This window comes from Rutilus rutilus (assembly GCF_951802725.1).
Source record: "Rutilus rutilus genome assembly, chromosome: 12".
NCBI lineage: Eukaryota > Metazoa > Chordata > Actinopteri > Cypriniformes > Leuciscidae > Rutilus > Rutilus rutilus.
The window spans coordinates 23,762,009-23,781,775 of record NC_140217.1 but is presented as its reverse complement, the minus strand read 5'-3'; the positions used below and the strand labels follow the sequence as shown (position 1 = coordinate 23,781,775).

At 37.3% G+C, this 19,767-nt stretch overlaps 1 protein-coding gene across 2 annotated transcripts in view; it reads right to left on the bottom strand.

Moving 5' to 3' along the window:
- rab6ba (RAB6B, member RAS oncogene family a) overlaps window positions 1-19,767 on the bottom strand; it is a 111,852-nt gene that overhangs the window by 65,135 nt on the left and 26,950 nt on the right. For both annotated transcript variants that reach the window (XM_084426745.1, XM_084426744.1), the window contains exon 2: window positions 12,205-12,263. In XM_084426745.1, the coding sequence (XP_084282871.1) occupies window positions 12,205-12,263 (59 nt within the window). The remainder of the gene's footprint in view (window positions 1-12,204; window positions 12,264-19,767) is intronic.

Genomic DNA, 19,767 nt, shown 5'->3' with positions numbered 1-19,767 from the left:
GAGAAAGGGGCAGGCCAGTCTCAAGCTCCTCTGCGAGCTCCATTTGCGACCCCTATGATCTGAGCCGCCGCACCGCATTGGCATTCCCACGAGGGAAACGAGCCTGATCATTTTCCTCGAAATGCAATCAGATATGTAACACTAAGCATATAACATAAATATCACGTGTATACCGACCAGTAAGACAACAAGAGCAAGGGGGAACAGAAGACCTAAACTGATTTGTCACCATGATAATATTATTATTTTGTTCCTACAGGACAAACAAACAATAAATAGACAAGGACAATGGCACAAAAGTTGACGCTGTGTTGTTCCCTTGAAAGGGAATCAACCTTTATACACATACATTTGGAAAGATGCTAGCTTTTTTCCCCGAATGTTCAAAGTAAAGATAAAGAGTAAATTTAATACACTTTTGTTAACAGTCTAGACACAAAGATAAAGCATTTAACCTGCATTTGCAATCTGATTGAAATATATTAATATGCAAACAATATGATTTGCACACTAAATCAACAGAAACTCCAGCACTATTGGCATATTTTGAAATGCTCATGACAGACGCATCCGCACCTCACAACGACTGGCTGCCGCACAATGTTTTCTACCAGACATTTGCATTAAGTTGAGCAATGCATTTCTCAACTTTTAGATGCTCTTGACTGCTCTCAACACTTTCCTCCAATCTTCTGTCAGTCCCACAATGCCCTGCGTGGTCGTTTCGCACAGTTAAAATGAATTGAAAAGCAATAGAATGTTATATATGGTGCTTTAATCACTAGCAAAAGTGTCTGAATTTAGTATTTGCCAAATTATTTTATATTTTTGCAGGATTTCCTGCACTGCTATTGAAAAGCGATCATTTTTTCATTAAGTTATTGAATTTGTCAATAATAGCATGCAAACAGTGTGATCTTTGTAGTCTAATTCACTAAAGAATGACCGAACTGAATTGTTTCTTTTTAATGAATCTGACAAAAAGAAATGTATCAGTTTGAATTAGCTTAATGACTCACTAATTCAGTTAAAAAGATGTTTGAAAGTACATTTGACTCACTCAAAAGTAATAACTTTCAGTTAAATCAAGTTAATGTGCAGTTAAAGAGAAACCATAACAGCAGAATTTAATTTGAATAAACTGTATTTTACCTAACAAAAAAAATAAATAAAAAAAAATAGACAAATAGATTTGTTTTTGTTGAGAATAAAGTTATGACAAATTATGGTGCTGCTAAAATAAATCCCTTGTGCTTCAATAAGCTTTAATACTTGGGTGAATAAAGATTAACAAAGCATTTTGTCATTTAATTCTCTCACTCTGTTCCAAAACCTAGGCTGCATTTAAGTAAAAAAAATAAATAATTTATTGTGCATGTATTGTGGTCTGTGGATCTGCCTGAAGTGTACATGTTGAGTAGACTCGCTCTCTCTGTCCAAATCGAGGGGTCGAGGGTCTGTCCAAATTAACTTCCCTTGTCCACTTGACGAAGTTTAACGCACTTAAAAATGGCGGTGGGGATTCCCCCAAGAGGAAGTGCTTAGGGAAATTTGCGAGTTTAGGTCTTAAAAGTGGAGTTAAACTCAGCCCTAGTGTGCTGCCTCGTCGGCAACTGCCTCGACAGCTGGTTACTAAGCATTCTAACTGAAATGGAATCTCAATAGCAGATTTGGAAGGTGACACATAAGCTGCAACTCCATTTGTCATAATGATAGCTCCTCTCACATGAAAGTGACATGAGAAGAACGCTTAATACTCTAAAACCAAATATAGATCACAAAATTTGGCTAAAATAGTCTCTAATTGTTATTTGAAACAAGCCAGTCGCAATGCATGATAGGATTGCATTATTTTTAGAAGATATATTTAATGCCAGCTTAGAATTTGGACAAAAAAACAAAAGGTGTATTAGGAGGTGCTTAATTTTTGGAATAGCCTTCATGTCAAGAGTGTGCCTATGATGCTGTCTACAGAAGCAGCTCACTAGATTTTGAAATGAAGATTCTGTGTCTTGTCTGCTCCCTGGTTGTGCTGAGCAGAAAACAGTCACACTCTAGTGCACCGTGTTGAGTGGCAACTCAGTCAGGCAGGACAGCAGAGTTCTCCCACTGGACCCTAGTAGCATGTCCAAATCTCACATATGCAGCCAAACTGTCATGATTCCTGTCTTGTGTTCCCCTTGTCTTGTGTGGACTTTAATGTTATTTCCTGGTCTGTGCCATGTTTTGTAGTCCTCTGTAGTTTTTCTTGTTTATTAATTCATGATTGTTCCCAGGTGTGTCTTGGTCACCAATCTCCCCTTGAGTGTATACCCAAGTGTTTCTCATGTTCTTTGTCTGGTGTTGTCCTTAGTGGATGTTTTGTGTGAGTTGGTTTCAGTTGTGGTTTACCCTGTGTTTGGATTTACTCTGGTTTTTGCCTGGATGTTTATTTTGTTAATATACTGCACTTGGATCCTCCTCTTCCCTGTTTCTGAAAGACTCTGGTCACTGAGTGAGTTCCTGGATTATGCCCTTCGGGTAAGTGCTTTTACTGTGGGCCTCGTGGAGGAGGAATATGACAATCACGCTGTACCCGCTACGCCAGAGTCTTATCCCGTCATGGCCTCCCTTCCAGAGTCTCGTCCCGTCATAGCCACCCTTCCTGTGTCTTCGAACAAGATGGCAGCCCTGCCTGGGTCAGCTCCGGATGATACAGTGCTGATCATCATGGCCACGGCTATTTTGTAGCCCCTGCACAGCCTGATCCACCCTGGCCCATCCTGCCGCAGTCTCCAGGCCCTCTTCCTCTCCATGGATCCGGCCTGCCATATCTTCCCCGTTCCACCGCTGCGCCACCACCCTCCTGGACTTTTTATTTGTTTTATTTGGAGTGTCTGGAATCCACTCCTGTCATGATTCCTGTCTTGTGTTCCCCTTGTCTTGTGTGGACTTTTGCTATTTCCTGTTCTGTGCCAAGTTTTGTAGTCCTTTGTAGTTTTTCTTGTTGGTTAATTCATGATTGTTCCCAGGTGTGTCTTGTTTGCCAATCTCCCTTGAGTGTATCTATACCCAAGTGATTCTCATGTTCTTTGTCTGGTGTTGTCCTTAGGGCCCGTCCACACGGAGACGCGTTTCGCTGTATACGTATACATTTTTTATCGTATTGGCGTTTCGTCCACACGGATCCGGCGTTTTGGGAGACTGAAACCGCTATTTTTTTAAACCGGGTCCCAAAGTGGATAAATCTGAAACCGACACCCTTGCGGTTTCGTGTGTACAGCCAATCCGTATATTTTGTGAAACGATGATGTCATCACATCACGTGTCTTCTGTGTCACGAGTAACAGCAACAACAATAATGGCGGACTTATATGATTGTATTCGTGCTGCAGAAGCTACTAAGCCTACTAGCTTTATTACAGCAAAATCTATTGCTTCTCTGCAACTGTGGTGAGCAAAAAGCGATAATCTTTGTCTTCTTCTTCTGGTTCGTATACAGCGCGCAAGTTTATGCGCATGCTCAAAGTCTTCTTCTCCGTGTATAGTGTATCTCTGTGGCAGAATTACAGCGCCCCATACTGGTCTGGCATATATACTACACCGTTTTCAGTCGGTTTCAGTGGTTTCGTGTGTACGCAGATATTTCTTGAGACGACGGCGTGTTTACGGAATTTTTTTTTAGAACGAGGAGAAAAAAAAAAATCGGATCGGGAACGCACCGGCTTCGTGTGGACGTGGCCTTAGTGGATGTTTCTGGTTTTTGCACTTGGATCCTACTCTTCCTTGTTTCTGAAACACTCCATGTTACACAAACCGCCATCACAGCAAAACAACTACAAACTCAGCAAGTCAAGCTGATTTTTGAAAGGCAGTCAATGCTGTTCCTTTTCATTTGCTTAATTCTCTTCTAAATGTGTTGCTCTGTTTCTTGCAAACACTTTTTCTGTACTCAAATCAATTATATGATAAAGTTGGAAAGAAACTATGCTAGAACCAGGGCAGAATGTGTCATTCCAGAATTTTCTGGATGATTTAAAGCCCCAGTGAAACATGTAGTGTGTGTTTAATACAGCTGACTATTCAGCTCTTTCTGATGAAACGTCTCACAGGCCCTACTAAAGAAAGAAGAACTGAAACCTCCTGCTGTGCTGCTGCTCTCGCTGTCTTGCGCTATCTCTCTCTCTCTCTCTCTCTCTATATATATATATATATTATAATTTCAATGGCTATTAGTTTTAAGGGGGCATAAAATAGACTTCCCCCCCCCATCTGCAGCAAATTCTACAGTAAAAATGTTTCTGGAATTTTACTCATGACCAAGCAAAGTCATATTTACCAAAAGGAAACTAGATATTCCCAATGAGTTGGCAGGTGGAACGTAAGGAGATGGTAGAAAATATGGTTTTGTTGAGTTGTTTACATTTGAATGCTGTATTTCAATAACATTGTAGACTACACTAATATAAAGCTAATGAATGATCTGTGATTAGCATTGTGCAAACAAATTAATTATTGTTGGATCATAGATCAAGAAATCAAATAGGTTGCATAATAGTGATGCAGTGTAAAGGCGTGGTTCAATCAAACGCAGGGAATATCAAATATCAAGAATTAGTCTTTTAATAATAAACCAAAAATACTCTGGAGATCATACAAATATGCAGAAGAACAGAAAACCACACGTAATGTCAACAAGAACCGACAAGAGACTAAACTAAATGGAGTATATATAGGGGAGAGGGGGCACAACCTAACACATTTTTGTTTTGGCTCAATTATTAAAAAAATAATTAAATTAGATTAAACTTTTTTTTTTTTTACACAAGCAACATCCACATCTCTGCTACAAAAGAACACAAAGTTTTTTTCTAGGACATAGCATTTTCATACAGTTGCACTGAAAGTGACAGAAGTGCAAATGTTACAACTTACCCCATATGCGGGGTTAATTGTAACAGACAGAGGGGTTAGTTGTAACACTTGTGTGTAACGCACATAATTCAGTACTGTTTTATCTGTATAGTTTGATATTGTTTGTGCATCTATATAGATAGATATACATACATACATCCCTCATCTAATCATCCTTCTATTATGGATCAATATCATGGATAGATATAGGAAAGGGCTGCAGTTTTGCACTTAATAAATAAATAAAATCATCAAATATTGTAATTGCAATTGAATTATATTTGTGTGTAGCAGCTGCATGCAAAAGTATTATTATTAATAATAATAACAGTAGTAATAATAATAAAAACGAGCTTACAATCAAATTTGAAAGGGTTTATTGCATGAAAAACAGGCTAAATTCTTAGTAAATAAACAAGTGATCAATACATAGTAAACGAATGTGAAAAAAAATCATACTTTTTTTTATTTCAACTCCAACATTGTTTGTGAAAGTCCAACAAAGTTAAATGTGGCAAAATAAATAAATAAATAAATAAATAAATAAATAAATAAATTCTCAAACCAAAAGTTGTGTGGCTCCCTGTTTTCATTTCATTATCGTTGTACACTTGGCGGCTTAGCTGTAACACTGTGCTACAACTAACCCCGCTGGGTAAAAAATATTTTAAGCCTAGCTAACAGTTGCGGACATGTTTCAAAATGGTGCTATGTTTTAGCCAACAAGACAACGATTAAGGTAATATCAATTTAGATTTGGTGACGTACACACCAACTCAGAAACCATAAAAAAAGTATAATGAAAAAATGTACTCTTTGTCCAGTATCTTCACGAAATTTAACAAAACTTTACATAAATCATCTTTACATTGTCTTCTGGCAGCGAGAGAAAATAAGTGGAAACACAACCTGCTTTACCCTGACTAACTATGTAAAAGGTCTGTGTTACATTTAACCCTGTGCTCCCCTACACAGGACTAGACGTGTAAGTTTACCATGGGCAGGTGGACACAATAGGTTACTATGGTAACCAACTAAGGAAGACAGGAAATGAACACAGGAACTAGCAGCACAAAACTAAGCCAAAACAGAACATAAACGTGACAGTAGTCTCCCCCTCCTGGAAGGTGCATCCTGGCAACGTAACTGAATGTCCAACAGTGGAGGGAAGGAGGGGGCTTTGGAGGAGGACAAGGGGTTGGCAAAGGGTAATAGGAGGAGATGACGGCAGGAGAAACCATGGGGGAGATGAAGGTGGGAGGAGCCAGGGCGGAGACAGGAGGAGGATCCAAAGCCCAGCCAGGACGAATGCACACTGCCGAGCTGAAGGGATTGAGGACTGAGGTGTAGCCGGGGGCCTGGAATCGCATGGCGAGACTAGGGGGATATCAAACCAAGGCAGAGCCAGAGGGACGAGGGAGCCCGGCAGAGCCAGTAGGATGATGGTCCACGATGGAGACGAGGATGCATGGAGCCAAGGTGGAGCCGATGGGTCGGAGGTGGAGATGGAGTCCAGGGCTCTGAGGCCAGAGGCAGAGCTGGGGGATCATCACACCAAGGTGGAGCTGGGGACCGAGAGGCCCAAGGCAGATCCAAACCATATGGTGCCACTGAAGGAGGAGCTGAGGAGTTAACGCGAGCCAGTGGAGGTGGAGGAGTGGGACGCTGGGTGGGACCATCTGAGATGCAGGAATGTCTGGGTGGGACCAGCAGAGACACACGAGACTTGGAGCTGGGCGGGACCAGCGGAGACGCAGGAAACTCTTGGATCTGGCGGGGCCAGCGGAAACGCAAGAGACTTAGAGCTGGACGGGACCAGCAGAGGAGACAGGACTTGGGAATAGGAGGGAACCTGGCTAAATGAATAACCCAACAATTGTTTAATTTCTTTATAAGACATTTTAGGAGAAACAAGCTGATACATGAATATAACTGAGAACACATAACTGATATACGACAGAGTCACCTCTGAGCAAAGCAATTTTCCTCTGGGCTATTTTGTTATGATTCTTTGATGGTTTTATATATCATCAACATAAATTGCAAGCAACAATTTCGGAAGAATGACTTTCATTTTCCAAATAGAGTATCTGGTAGCTGAGGTCTAAAGGGAAAAACAGGAGCTTTTGTTCTAAATGGTCATTTTCTGCTCACATTTCTCTCCAAATGCTGATTTAACAACGACTCAGACAGCGATGAATCCACATCAGGTGGAAAGACATAAATATGCAGATGTGTCTCTCTCATTTTGCATAGAGAAGAAGACTGACAGATGATAGGAGTCGGGGGTGATGCTCTCTGCTCTTCTGGCATATGTTATCATGAAAGCCCACTGCCAGACATCTTAAGGTCAATCTCAATGTTGAGGATCAGCTTGATTTGAGCTTTTTCAAGAATATGCAAATTAGAAAAGAGCTAGTATCCCTTCCTCTCTCCAGTGTAACCGTAGAGAGTAACAGCTCATTAAGATGCCTTTTACTTCTCAAAGGTGACACTGATGAGGCAATATATTTTATTCATATGCAGATGACAAAAGGAACTGTTTGGTTTCAGTCAGATTCAATTGTCATCAATGAACCTCCTTAAACAATGAATATGACAGCATGGCCACAGTCATTGGTCTGAAACAAGGTTCTGGAATCTCAGCTTCACTGAATGCCTGTGACCAGTCCTGCGTTTGAGGAATGGATTTGACAATGAAAATAGTTCAAGTTGATGTGTGACATTTCTCGATTGTAAAGAACTTTCTCCTATCCCAGTTTAATGTGATGAAACAACTAAAAGTAAAAGGTTTACTTTCTGAGAAGGCTATTCAAAATACATAGCATGACCTACACAAAAGTGTGGGGTCTGTTAGATTTTTTAATGTTATTGAAAGCAGTCTTATATGCTCACCAAGACTGCATTTATGTGATCACCAATACAGAAAAAAAGTAACATTGTGAAATATTATTATAATTTGATATAACTTTTTCTATTGTAATGTAATTATGTATTTTTATGTATATTAATGTATTGTAATGTATTTCGTGATTATTATGTGTTATTATGCGTAATTTATTAATGTGATGCAAAGCTACTCCAGTCTTCAGTGTCACATGGTCCTTCAGAAATCATTCTAATATGCTGATTTGCTGCTCAAGGAACATTTCTTATTATATTCAATGTCGACTACAGTTGTGCTGTTACTTTTGTGGAAACTGTGAAATTTTTTCCAGGAATTTTTGATGAATAAAAAGTTCAAAAGAACAGCATTTATCTGAAATATGAATCTTTTGTAGCATTATAAATTCCTTTACTGTCACTTTTGATCAATTTAATGCATACTTGCTGAATAAAAGTGCTTCTTAAAAAAACCTACTGTCCCCAAACTTTTGACTTTATATAATATAATTTATTTTTATATGATATATATATTGGACAATTAAATATCTGGTTTTACATCACAATAATTTATTTGTATAGTGTAGGGCCTCCTTTTGCAGCCAATACAGCATCAATTCCTCTTGGGAATGACAGATACATGTCCTGCACAGTGGCCAGTGGGACTTTGAGCTATATTTATCTTCCAGAACATGCTGGTGTGATGCTGGTGGAGGAAAATATTTTCTGACTTGCCTCAAAGTGGCTACAACATATTTAGATCTGGTGACTGTGCAGGCCATGGGAGATGTTCAACTTCACTTTCATGTTTATCAAACCATTCTGTCAAAAGTCTTGGTGTGTCCATTTGTGCATTATCATGCAGATACACGGCACTCCCTTCAGGGTACAATGATTGAACCATTAGGTGTACATGGTCTTCCAGAATGGTTCGGTAGTCCTTTGCAGTGATGCGCCCATCAAGCACAGTAGGGAATGCCATGAAACTGAAGCCCAAAACATCACTGATCCACCTCTGTGCTTCACTCTGGGCAAACAACAGTCCGGGTGTTAATACTATTTGGGGCTTCTCTACATCGTAACTCCCACGGATGTGGGAAAGACAGTGAAGGTGGACTCAGAGAACAATACATGTTTCAAATTGTCCACAGCCCAAGATTTACACTGTTGGCACCAATGAAACCGACATTTGGCATTGGCACGAGAGACCAAAGGTTTGGCTATAGCAGCCCAACCATGAATATTGACTGTGAACTGTGAAGCTCAACAGTTTTGGTGGAAACAGGAGAGTCAAGGTGCGCATTTAATTCAGCAGTGAGTTGGGCAGCTGTGTTATAGCTCTTATATGTCTCCCATTACGTTGTGTGGATTGCAATATTTTATGTACAGCTGTGCTATTGCTCTGCTAATTCAACCTTCATACTCTGCTCATACTGATGGAATGTAAAATCAGTGAAGATTGGCCAAGCATATATAGGCATGAAACCTCCAACACTACTGTATATTGGCTATTGTATTAATGTTGTTTTTATATGGTTTTGGAAAAACATTGATCCGTGTAGAAGTAAAAGTTAAACTGTCATGTGGTCTAACCAAGCAAAAATGTAAGCGTGCTCCTTAATCATTATTTTCAAAAAAGTTATTGTTCAAGGTAAAAAATATCTTTTCAACTATTATAAATGTATATAATTTTTTGTGGAGTTGCACCACATTACGTTACAACTTGAACTATCCTTGCATTGCTCTATAAAGATAAGATCAAATTATCTGACAATTTAAAAGACTTCATCCTTATCATAAAAGATGTGTATTCGAGGCAGTAAAAAATTACAGTTTATTACATTATTTTTTGTTACATTATTATCTTAATTTATTTTTGAACAAATTAATAGATTCTGACAAAAAAAAAAAATGCATCAGGTCATTAACTCAGATATAATATCTCTTTACAATAGATCTATACAGAAACATCTGTTTACAATGGGTAAACACAAATCAGTTTAGTAAGAACAAACACATGGTGTATCTGGATTTGAGATTCCAGAATCTATCATCTCGTCAGAAAGTACAACACAGTCTGCTCACAAAGCACTCATGTAATCGTATTACAGTTTGACACTGTAGCAGCGCAGCATGCTTAGTTTGGTGTATGACACTAACGTCGTCTTATCGTTACACACATTGTGAGAGTGAAAATCAGGGGGCTGGTTAGAGCTTAACTCCAAATTCAGTGTTCTTTCAATATTAAGCTATTGGTACAGTGTCAGTGTGGATGAAAACTGAAAGGGTCAATTATTTAATTGTTTACACAGCACATACATATAACAAAACATTAACAATAGATTGGATATTAATCCATATTTGTTTGCTGAAGAGGTTTTCTTTTGGCATAGAAATGTAAAAAATATATATTTTACAATATATTTTCCTACTAAACTTTAAATGCAGAGCCCACAATTGGTGGTGCAACAGAATGGAGAGGATATAAGAGAGAGAGAAAGGCAATATCAAGGCCAGAGAGACTTCAGAGAGCTTTCATCATGCATATGTCTCAGACGGTTTGAAATATTGTGACAGGTAGAACCTGTAGTGCACTAAAGCTGCGACTCAGCTCAAACACAAAGACATCTAAATAGACACAAGCCTACAGAGCATTTCAGCCTGAAAAACACAACACTTTCACATCATTTTTATGGGTTATAAACCATGCAGATAAGTGGAATGGAAACATTCCATTTTAATACAGATGTCTTAGACATTTGGACATAACAGTACTGTGACAGAATGCCATAGACTCATGGGTGATTTTTCAATGAAGGGCACTTTTGTGTAAAGTGTGTAATTTATGTTGGTGCATGCATTCTAATGCCAAGTCTGTCTAACCATTTCTCCACCCTTTCGCTTTAAAATATAGCATTCTGTGTAGAATTCAAATGGGTCTGATAGATTTTGTGGTCTACGCCGACTCGTGCATATGATCCACTCTGTGCTATCATGTTTCTGGACTGGAGCAGACTGTGCGCGCTGCGGCGGTTCACGTGACACTAACGTGAAACCAGACATGATTCTCCCCAATGGAAAGCATATTTACTCTGTCTGAATTGTTCCCTATCCCCTATATAGTGCACTATGTGCCAGAAATTGTGTGAACACGTGACCGGTTTCAGCCGCAGCTTCAGTATCTATTTGGGGGCGGGGCACTTTAGATTCTAGAGAGCATTTGATTGGACAGAAAATCTGATGAAAAGGAAAACACCTTCAAACTACCATTGGTCTGTGGCGATTACGTAATAGGTAGGTGTGTGCTGAGGCTCCACCTACTTTGACGTGGAAATTTTCTCTGGCCGTCAAGGTCAGACGCAAGTAAAAGCAAGAACACACTCGAGAGCAAGGAAGTTCAGATGCTATAGCTAAAGCTAAAAATAATAAAGCTATTACAAACTAACCATTAACACTACAATGATTTTTATTTTATGTTTCATTTCTTTAAGTCGTGATGAAAAATAATAAAATATATCTTTTTATGTATTGTGATGTATATCAAAGTGTAACATTATTGAAAAAGTCAAAATGTAGGGTGGGTACTTGGTTCTATCCATAGGTTGTTGATTGGATTTTAAAATGTTGGTGTTGCTATTAAAATGAATGTAAAGTACAATCAATTGTGGACTAAATGATTGTAGAGAGAAGTCTGTTGTTTGCACAGGAAGATGGAGTTATGACATTTTCATAAAACATTACAAGGTAAGAAAAAAAATAACATTCATGAATAAATCGAATTTTCATTGCATGATGACTTTAAAATTATCATAGGGGATAAAATAGTTCCTGTAATTAAACAATCATATATACAAGCAAATGAATCTCACAGATGGATTCCTTTCCGCTATACCAGCTTTCTCACAGGTTTAATTGAAAAATATGACCCTCATCATATAGACGACACTTTGATGTTTCAAACAGCATGCTTTCCACCAACACACACATTATTCAACAACAACAGTCTATATCAACCTGCAGAGTTCTTCCGCTGAATCTGCATCTGGCTCACCATTCACCAAGAGTTTCGCTACTCAGTATAGGTTAAATCAGTTCCTATACAGTCATATGAAACTGACCATACATGTTTATTCATCTCTGCTGCTGCTGATTCAGAGGAGATTGGTGATGAATATAAGGGAGATGAATAATAAAATTTCACAAAAGCGTTTATGTGAATCAATAACCACACAACATTACAATAATGTTGAACATTTATAATCAATTTGAAAGAATTGTCCTCACAACTGAAAGACTGAACTCGGCCCATTGTGTTTTATGAAGATTGTGCGAAATGACTCTTTGATGTTGCACAATAAGGGGAGGGACACTTTGAGCTCTCTGAGTGACGGAATGACAAGGACGTCAAGCGGGCCGCCAGCTGCCTACCTGATATGTGTTGTCAAAGCTGTCGTACATGAAGCGTGTGATCAGGGAAGTCTTCCCCACTGTAAGAGAACAAAGAGAAGAGAAACATTAAAATAGAAGCCATTTGAAAGCAGACGGCAACTGAGGAAGCCAGTGAAGCCTGCCTGGGCTTACTGGATTGATTTGCAAGCCGTGGGCTGCCAACTGTGCTAATTGAAACCTCTGCCAAGAGATCTAATCATTCAATAGGAGACTTATCCAGAAGGTCGTCAGTGAATTTATGGAACCATTGAAAATCATTGCATTAGGACTAGGGCAGATCCTAAACCATCTCAGTCTTAGATTTGAAAGATTAAAAAATATTTCTTTTGTGTAAGAATAGAGTCGATTTGTCATCGGCTGTCATATGAGACATTGAAATTGCTACATTTTCCAGGGCACCACATAACAGTGTTTTATTTTCACATCTACATAAAATGAATGTAATATCCTCATTCTTTTTTTGAAGCCCCGAGCAATACATTTTTTATTAAAAAGGTAGATTATTTAGATTTTTACTTCTATTGGGGTAGGTTTATTAAATCTAGGGTAGAAAACGGTTTAAAATATCCAAGTAACAGCATCACAGAACCTAAACTCAGACTGCAATAAAAAACATCAGCACAACTTCATCTGCCCTGCTGACCTGAGATTCCCCTGAGAAGCAAGAGAAAAACACAAGAAAATATACCTGAGTAGATAAAAGGATGAATTTACCCACATCCACACACACAGAAAATAACTCTGAGCTACAGATCAAATAAAGGAGAGAGCAGGATTTCTCATGGCTGAGAAGTCTTTGCAGCAAGTAGACTGGAGGCTGCAGGTCACAAGTCATTTAAATGCTAATTCTCCCTAAGACACTGATCTGTCCCCGTTTAAAAGAGAGGAGGATCTAAATTAATGGGGCTCATAAGGCTTTATCTAATGCTTTTGAGTAAATTCTGAATTATGGTTTGGGCAATGCCCCTTTCCCTCCCCATTTAACAAACCATGATTATTGAGTGCACACTAAACCGTTGGATGGAAGATAGCCAGCCATCCCTGCTATAGCCGACGCTGAGAGGCAACCGCTAAAGCACAACGTCACATACATAAACCATCAGCTCCTACTGCAGTGAGACCAGTGGGAATAAAACATCCACTTAGGTTTGCGTTGCTAAAGCAGCAAATGTGAGTTGAAATATTGGACATTTATTTTTTCTCTAGGATTCAGGAACAGTTAGGGGCGGTACAATTTTTTTCCAGTCTTGTCTTTAGTGTCCAGTCTTTAGTGTCACATGATCCTCAGAAATCATTCTAATATGCTGATTTGATGCTCAAAAAACATTTCTTATTGTTTTTGTGCCGTTTCATATTTTTGTGAAACTGAGCTAAAAAATTTTTTTTTATTTTTTATTATTAGAAAGTTCAAAAGAACTGTATTTATTTGAAATAGATTTTTTTTTAGTAGCAAGTCTTTACTGTCACTTTTGATCAATTCAATGAATTCTTGCTGAAAAAGGGTATTCATTTTTTTTTTTTTTTTTAACAAACAAAAATATTTCTGACCCCAAACTTTTGAACAGTAGTGTACAGACATCAGTTTATAGCAAATCATCTTTTCCATTCTGCGATCTTTCTCCTTTAGAATCCACCAAAACGAACAGTTCAAGCTCTGTTACTAATAGATAGAGTGGTGGGCATCTAATTTTAGTCCTGATAAATATTTAATATCATGTCATTTAGTGGAGCAGAGGGCATCCAACATTTTTCAGTTAATAACTTATGCCAGACACCAAAGCAATAGCTGGACACAGGGCTTAGTGCTTAGCCTTTACTGTGATAGATTGGATTTGGTGCTTTGACTCCACTAAGAGCGCCCATTAGATGCACAATCAGATAATGGATACAGGATAAGGAAATGGGAAGGAAGAGACTTAAGCTTAAAAAATTTAAGGATACGCTGGCAGATTAATGGGAGAAGCTACAGATAGAATAGATTAGACATTTAATTTTGTCTTAAATGAAACACCACATATATACCACTAAAGGTACATTACACAGACTGATCAATCACAGTGTGCCTTATACAGTACATACATTTACACAGAAATTACACTACTGTTTAAAAGTTCAGGAACAGTACGATTTTTTTGAAAGAAATTAATACTTTTTTTTTAGGATTAAATTAGTCAAAAGTGACAATAAAAAGCTTTACACTGTTAAAAAAGATTTATATTTCAAACCAATGCTGTTCTTTTAAACTTTCTATTCACCAAAGAATCCTGAAAAAAACATGTATTACAGTTTCCACAAAAATAAGAAGCAGCATGACTGTTTTCAACATTGATGATCATAATAAATGTTTCTTGAACACTAAATCAGCATATTAGAATAATTTCTGAAGAATCATGTGACACTGAAGGCTGGAGTAATGATGCTGAAAATATAGCTTTGATCACAGGAATAAATGATATTCTAAAATATATTAAAATAGAAAACAGTTTTTTTTTATTGTAATAATGTCAAAATATTTCAGTTTTTACTGTATTTTTAATAAAATACAGTAACTGAAACAAATGCAAAATGATAAATGGTAGATGTACACTTGAAGAAATAATGAAAAATGAAAAGTACAAAATTAATGTTTTAAATATTAAATATAGAAGCATGAAATCAATGAAAATGTTAAATGATAAAATATTACAAATAACACATTATAAATAATCGTGTAATAAAATACACTCCGTTATGGCAACTGCAAAGTCTAAGGCTGCTCTGATGCTGCATTTTATTTACACAAAACTAAAGCAGCATCAGACCACCCCAGTATGTTCTCACACATTTTGAAACCATGATTATTAATTGAGAAATGAATAAGTAAATTAATTGAATTTGTATTATATGTTGCATGCATACACATGCAATGTCTAAAATAAACACTTGACAAGCAAAATGTAAGTAAAAAAAATGGCTGTGGCAACTGCAATAAAATACAACATTATAAGTCAAACTGTGAGAAAGATATTCTGACTCTCGCTGACATAAGTGATGTGTGCAATTAAAAAGACCAAAAAAAAAAATCTACTAAAGAAAATTTTGTGCAACATTAGTCTTCTAACAACTTTTACCCATATCTGGAATGCATTTTTTTGTCTCCACAACTCCTTGTGATGACACGTGCAAAATATTTATTGCATTAGCCATACCACAATGTATCATTTATGTGACAGGTGCAGTTTATGAGAAACAGACAACCTAACCTCAAGTGACACAATGATCTGTTATATTTGTATGATATTTTTCATTATAAATAAGTCTAAGAAATGAAATCAAACACAAGTTTGAAAGCTTTCACGAAACAAAACGATCTGTGCTTAATGAATATTATTTATCGGGCAATAACAGTGGAAATAACACTCCAGTAGTTTTTTTTTTTTTTTTAGCCAAAACTATAAGCAATACTTATTCTGAAATTGACTTGAAAAATAAGCCCACCCTGAGAAATTATTTCAACTCCAAATCTTATTAAAGAAATATACTGATAAAACATGGACGCAACTGACAGCAGAGTCTTCTGGTACAGAGATTCGGGTCTTTGATATCTCTTTAATACATACTCGAGGCGCTGTCTGATAAATGTTAGCAGACACACTATGAACTCCAAGAACTGAATTTAAAACAGCTTTATTTCATCACTATTATATATTCATGACAAATCCACTCATGTATGCTGATAAAATCCTCAGTACTTAATGTTGTCAAACCAAGTTTCGGGACAGAAACACTCTGAAGAACTATGTGAAATGCCACAGACAATCCATCAGCAATTTCAATAATGAAAGCATATCATTTCAGCTAATGAACTTCATTTTAGGCAAGTTTTTGTATCTTATCGTGCAGGAATCATTTAACTGTAATTAGTGCTTCTGATAATTAGCATACACTACTCAGCAGCATTAAAATACAGGGCTCATGTAGGGCTCTGTGATTTTTTTTTTTTTTTTTTTTTGAAAGACATAACAGGTTTACTGAATAATTTAATGAGGGGAAAAAAATCTGTTATTCCACACAAATAATGTTTTACTAAATTATTATTACTATTATTTTATTACTTTGAGAAATATACATTTTACTATACAATGGTAATAAAACCAAACCAAACTTTTATTTTGGAGAGCTGTAGTGAGCTGTCAGAGACACACAGAACATGCAGACTTCATATTTATTTTAGCAGTTAAATCACAGACTAAATTCTGTGGCATTCTTCATTATACAGTGAATTCCATTTTTATGACTGATTTCCATGATTCCGTCCGTCAGTTTTCCCGTCCATAATCATAGGGCCCTAATCATTGCTCAAGCCATCACATTTCAGGTATGTAATGAAATCAAACTACATACAGAGACAAGGGACGCAAGAAGTGCAGTGGAAAGCAAACAAACAGTAATGTTGCTGATCTATCTGCACACCTGCACAGCTCCCCTTAATGCATCTCTGTCCATCTGCTATTCACTGTTTTTCATTAGATTCCCAGGGAATCTCATGTTTTACTGCAAAGTATCTGATTCATCACACTCAGCACAGACTGAGGGGCATAAAAACACATGGAGAACAATTAGAGGGCCATTAGCTAGATTCTGTAGTAAAAGGCACAGGGTATGAGGCCTGATAAAGGGGGAACTGAACATCTTTTCCAACTTGAGAACTATATACAGTCACAAAGAATTGTTCTTTAAACAGAATCTGAGCCAACATTATGTGGTTTGGCCTCCTCCTCCATGCATCCTTGTCATATGTCTTGCACACATCCAGTCCATTTTTCTTCATTAGTAATGTCTGAGAGGTAAAATTGGTGAAAAGCAGCTCTTGACATGCAATCAGTGTTGAATTATATTTTTTAGCTCCTTCCATTCTTTCTAATCATGTAGACAACAGATTAAGTAAAAATATAATGAATTTGTAATATAGTGCATGTTTATTAAAATGCTCCTCAGTTGGACATTGAATGTGATGTTACGTGACATATTGTTCTCAAGCTTTCCGCGTTTAAAACACTGATTGACATGAGCCATGATTCATTTTGGTAAGTTGTACTTTATCTTTCAACATTCCTTCTAAAGTTGATTCATGTTTACTTTGTGCTGTAACTAATAGTAAAGTTAAAATGGCGCTTGAACTTCAGCGATCTGTCACGCCACATTAAAGAGCCACAAAACCACATTTATTGCTTAAATCTTGTGATCAAATGTACAAAATTTGAATGCTGTTTATCAAAAGTAACAAACATGTTAAAAGTAACAAAGCACAAGGCTTGTGATCATTGGATGGCAGTTGCGTTACAAATAATGTTAAGTTCATGCATCAACAGAAAACAGCATAGACTAAAATATCTTGACGTTTTAGAATCCATATCAATATTGTCGAAAACAAGAATTGAAAACAAAGCTGACATGTTTACCTGTTTTAGTTTATCCACATTGTGTGTAATAGACTTTCTGCACTTTTACTTGGGTGTTCATTTATTGACAAGGAAAGATGATCTTCGGTGTCTCTGTCGTTTACTCTCTCATGCTGACACACGACTGGAGCCTGCTTTCCAGGCTGCTGCTTTCTTATTAGCAGGTGTGCTGTCAGCATTGGTGTTCAAAAAGTCTGTTTGAAAAAGTCTGATATTTTTCATTTGACATGTTTTTCTGATGCGGAAAGCGGATCCTCGCTTTCCCTGTGCGTATTTTGGCGCTTAAACGTTTCGTTTTTTCCACTGAAACTTTAAAGTGACCAATGTCTAATTTTATTACGTCAGCACAACAAAAGATGTGATAGGCTTCTTATCACAGAACACCCAGGTAAAAAAGCATTTCATGCTAATTTTTTAAATCATAACATGTACATTTATATTGTTGTCGCCACTGGTGAAAATACCAAGTTTGGTCTACCGTTTTAGCCGCAAAAGAACAAACTGCCTATAGGTTTGGAATGACATGAGGCTAACTAAATTATGAAAGAATTTTCAGTATTCTGTGCATGATCATGTACAGATAAAGCTATATGATTTATAGGTTATTCAGTATAGGGGAGATCATGGATGGTTGTAACACTGGTTGCTTGAAATGTCAGCTCAGTGTTTTTTCATTCACAATTTATATAAAAAAAAAAGATATAATTTTCCCACATCTATCGGATACAAATCAAAGTAGTTACTTAAGTAAAACTTAAACTAGGTGTGGGTGTCACGTTGTGGGTTTTGTTTCTTGTTCCTTGTTCTTGTCTGTCATGTGATCCCCTGTTCTAGTCATGTGATCCTGCCATGTGTTTCCTCCTAGTCATGTTGTCATTGGGTCATTGATTAATTGTTCACAGGTGTCCCTTTTTGTCATTTGTCTTGTGTATTTAGCCCTCATGTTTGCCCTGTGTCTTTGTTGAGTATTGAATGTTTCCTGTTATGTCCTGTAAGTTTATGTTCTTGGTTTGAGTTCCATGCTTGGTCATGCCTTTGTTTTATGTTTGTTATGTATGTTTTATCACGTTTTGGAAAAAATAGCATTTTGCATATCATGATTAGACGAGTAATGTTATTTCTTCATAATTGCAACAGATATTTTTGTTAAAATAAGGCTGTAACCATTTTGAATACCATTGAAATTTCACAATTCTTAGTACGAATTTCAAGTAGTACCAATCTCCCTTTTAAACTTGTAGTAAATGTTATTTTACACATTAAACAAAATATTCTGCTGATTCAGATGACATCAGTTCTGTCATTTAACATGCATTGCGTTCGTATGTAAATATTCGCACACAGAGACAGCTTCTACTAAACAGACTCCTTTCTTTGTGTTGTGTGAGTGTACATATACATTAAATTCAGTTTGTTTTCTGCTAGCACATGTGTTTTTACATGGCAAATGAAGGCCTCCGGATTGTGGAAATCAATGTACTCTAAAACCATCTAACCTTAACACCCCATGATCCAAATTCAGCCCAGCTTCCACCCACCTTTTGCGCAAAACTGTTTCATCTTGACATTTGAACAAATCAATATTTTTTTTCTTCAGGGCCTGAGACCTATCGATTGCCATTAAACTCTAATTAATGTGGAGAGGTACGCTGGTCTCCCTCAGACACTGAGAACAAAGAGTGGCCCTTTGAACACTTCTCCCTGGATACCAGCCCCTACATGAGACTGAGTAGAAGCCCCAGTCACTGGCTGATCTAGCCCTGCTATGTACAAAACCTTAGTTGTAAAGAGCCATCAATAAATCAACATCAAAGCCGCTCGCATCTAATGCTTCCTAACATGGTCATGAAATTTGCATATGCAAATGTATCTCCCTTGGAACTCTATTAATTAGGCTTGGGTGTTGCCACGATGAGGCCAGGCTTTGTTTATTGTGATTTGTTGGTATTCACAGTACAGCATAATGGCACACTCTTCTAATCCCCCGCTGTTAAACGTCAACCATAAAGACCAGTGGATAGACTTCTAATTTGCTTATGTTACAAGCCAGCTTTAGCAACAATACGAGGTGCAGTAATTACCTTGATCTAAAACCTCTCTA